At 38.9% G+C, this 3,655-nt stretch overlaps 1 protein-coding gene across 1 annotated transcript; it reads left to right on the top strand.

Moving 5' to 3' along the window:
• The first annotated feature begins 483 nt into the window (after nt 1-483).
• On the top strand, nt 484-3,649 carry gjb1a (gap junction protein beta 1a). The gene is made up of 2 exons (XM_023410772.2): nt 484-589; nt 2,319-3,649. Exon 2 carries the CDS (start codon nt 2,333-2,335, stop codon nt 3,050-3,052), a length of 720 nt encoding a protein of 239 aa, XP_023266540.1. The 5' UTR covers nt 484-589; nt 2,319-2,332; the 3' UTR covers nt 3,053-3,649.
• Nucleotides 3,650-3,655: the final 6 nt, after the last annotated feature.

Below are 3,655 nucleotides of genomic sequence, written 5' to 3'. Positions count from 1 at the left end.
TTTCATCAATTTGATAAGTCAGACCCAGAAAACCAGTTGGTTTTGGTTTGTGACTACATCCACAGAGTGAGCAGGTTGAATCAGTGGTTAAATACTAGGTGGGCAACAACAATGTGGATGTAAAGGCTGAGGAGAAAAACTAAATCAGAGACTTATTATTATGATAATAAACCCTTGTCCTCTTATCTTTAGATGCTATGGGTCATTCTTTGTTTTAGACCTTTATGTTTTACTTCATATTGCGTCAAAACATCCTCCACTTCCTCTGCAGAACACAGCACAATAAAGAAGAGAGGACAGACTGCAGTCCCCACACAGATTCCTCAGCTGGGCAGAAATTAAAACGTTTGATCTGAATTCTGAAGCTGTTTGTTTGGTCTGGCTAAATGGGGCTATTGTATGCAAATATTGCGCACAGAAGCATATGACCTCTCCAGTGCAGGGCAGTGGCTAGTGTGAGAGAAATCATTAGCAATGCAAAGTCATGGTGCTCTGATACTCTTGTTCACAGGCACTGATTGAAAAAAAAAATCTGCTAATGTCAACGTAAATGTTTCTGGATGTACTTTATTCCAAACTGCAGCTGAAGGTAAGTTGATTGTATTCCTCACTGTGTTACCAGATCATGTGGCTGAAGAAATGTTATATAGTTTGTTTTCAGTGTGTTCAGCTGGTTTATTCTGTGCTTACTTGTGGGAAGTTTATGCTTCGCTGGCATGTTTTAACTTGACATTTACTGTGACCCTCCAACAAATATGTTTTTCTGGAAATTTCCTAAAAAAATGTTGCTGTTTTTATGTCGATAATCAAAACAGTATTTAGCCACATACCCGGTCACAAAATAGAGTTTGATTGTTCATTTTGTCTGAACCAGAGTCTTTCTCTCTTAAACATCAACACACTTTTGGTGAACAAAACATTTTCCTGCCAAGAATCTGACAGTAGTAGAGACACTGTTATGTTGGGTGCAGATGCCCACTTTGCATGCTACACCATGGCGACTGGTGAAAGCATATCACATGATGCATGGTGCCAGACTTCAGTGTTGCACTCTTAAGTGGCCTGCCAACTGCAGAGGGGGGCAGAGAGGCTTCCTTCTTCTCTGGATTCATATCCATGCCAAACCAGTGGGTCAGCATTGTCCTCTACGTTGCTTCCTATGCCTCTTACACCTCCTGCTGAGCCGGGTAACAACTCTGACATTTATATTAGACTGGAAATGCAAACATGTTGAAGACACAGGACAACCAACAACTGTGCAGAGGAGATAAAACACTTTGGATACTTTTTAATCATGAAATCAATTTTTGACTTGGAAAAGTTATAATTTACTAATTTGGTGGAAAGAAAAAGAAGTAGAAAACTGGAAGTGCTCTAACCTAAGTGCATTTTTAAGTACTAATTTCTTAGCTGCTGGGACTAAGTATTCCCCCTTATAAAGGTACAGTATTATGTAACCTTGCACTTAGATTGAAGTTGCATTTTGCTTCTGAGTATTTGAACATATTTCCAGTTTATTCTATGGTCTATTCTCTCTCTGGTCATATCCTGACTAGATATTCATGTACTAGGTTTGCATCTAAAATTATTCTAATTCAGTTTAATTAATTCAGTTAATCTCTAGATTATGTTCTTCATTATTTGATGCCTTTTTTGTTTTATAAAATGTCAGAAAATACTGAACATTGGCCATTTCAATTTTCTAGTCCAAGTTGGTGTCTTCAAATAGCTTGTTTTGTCTGACCAACAGTTCAAAATCTAGATATATTCAAATTTATATCACAAAAGAAAACCAGTTATATTTTACACCAGTTAAACTTCAAAACATGAGACTCATGAGTGACAATTACCATGAAGTATCAAAATGAAGTGGGTACTTTTCTTCTTGTGTTCTTTTGTTTCTCCTTTTTGAAAATGAGTAATACTAAGTATTGGAGAGTGATTTCATAAACCACTGCCAGAATCGGCTGTGTTTATTAGGCTTTTCAATGGCAGCTTTAATGGCACTTTGAGGACTGTTCTGCGCCAGTGGAAGAGTCAGACAAAGCCTGATTTGCTGAAAGGTCCAATTTAATGGCAGATTTAATAATCAAGGGAAGTTCTATGAAGTTTGGTTTAATTTTTGTAATTCATACAAACACGGACACAAAATTTTGTATTTATATTGTATTTTATTTGTTGATGTCATTTTATCTATTACTTACTCTTATGTGCCCAGATTTGTTGTTACCTGCTCTTCATTTACTGTAGATTTACTTTGTCTTCTGTTGCGTTAGGTTCTGTATTTGATGATACTTTTTTTTTTCTTTGTGCATCAGACCCGGAACCAAAGATGAACTGGGCGTCATTTTATGCTGTAATCAGCGGTGTGAACAGACACTCTACAGGCATCGGTCGCATCTGGCTCTCTGTCCTGTTCATTTTCCGCATCCTGGTTCTGGTGGTGGCAGCAGAAAGTGTGTGGGGCGACGAGAAGTCCGGCTTCACCTGTAATACCCAGCAGCCTGGCTGCAACAGCGTCTGCTATGACCACTTCTTCCCCATCTCTCACATCCGCCTGTGGGCGCTTCAGCTCATCCTGGTGTCCACTCCTGCCCTACTTGTAGCCATGCATGTGGCCCACCGCCGCCACGTTGACAAGAGGCTCTACAAACTGTCAGGGCGGACCAACCCCAAAGACCTGGAGCAGATAAAGACCCAGAAGATGAAAATCACAGGGGCTCTCTGGTGGACATATGTCATTAGCCTGTTGTTCCGTATTGTCTTTGAGGTCACCTTTATGTACGTGTTTTACATGATCTACCCTGGTTACAAGATGATCCGGCTGGTGAAGTGTGACTCGTACCCCTGTCCCAACACAGTGGACTGCTTCGTGTCGAGGCCCACAGAGAAGACTGTCTTCACTGTATTCATGCTGGCTGTGTCAGGGGTTTGTATTCTGCTCAACATTGCAGAGGTGGTCTTCTTGGTTGGGAAAGCCTGCAGTAAGCATTTGCACAATGCTGGAGACTCAACTATGGCGGCTTGGATCCAAAAACTTTGCTCATACTAACAAAACATATAGATGTCATACCTGCACAAAGGAATATTTAAGTGACCCAGGCAAAAACATTTAATTTAACTTGTGCGAAAGGTTCATAAAACCTATACAGCCTATAAAACACTATACACCACAGTTTGACATGATGATGATTTATCCAGTGGTTATAATCTCAGTGAACAAAACATTCAGTTTGCACCAGATATTGAGTGATGTGTCAAAGCATTCTCACCAGACATGAAATATCTATTGATAAGTTACAACTTTTGCCATGAACCAAAAGACTTTAAACAGCTGCACTTATACAGCAAAGATAATATAATATAACATAAGATAATAGCTTGATGTTTGGCCAAATAAAGAACAATTAAGTAACATTTATAAAGCTGACCACATCATAGGCTTTCATTGTCATGGACTTTTTGACTTTTTGATTATGATGAACATTTTTCGTCTTGAAAGGAAAACATTACATTAAGAAAATTTAAAAATCAACCGGCTAGGTTCGAAAACATAATGGGCAGCAATAATTGTGGCATTTTAATTCATAATGATCTATTATTTAAATCAAATATGATCAGAAATGACCATGAACTGAATCTAATGGACTGGAGG

This window comes from Seriola lalandi, unplaced genomic scaffold, assembly GCF_002814215.2.
Source record: "Seriola lalandi dorsalis isolate HSWRI2012SDOR001 ecotype SW California unplaced genomic scaffold, Sedor1 jcf7180002054437, whole genome shotgun sequence".
Lineage (NCBI taxonomy): Eukaryota > Metazoa > Chordata > Actinopteri > Carangiformes > Carangidae > Seriola > Seriola lalandi.
The sequence above is the reverse complement of the archived record's forward strand: the minus strand, read 5'-3'. Positions and strand labels throughout refer to the sequence as shown.

Coding starts and splice junctions, on each gene's coding strand:
- gjb1a (XM_023410772.2), top strand. CDS start 2,333: ATGAACTGGGCGTCATTTTATGCTGTAATCAGCGGTGTGAACAGACAC.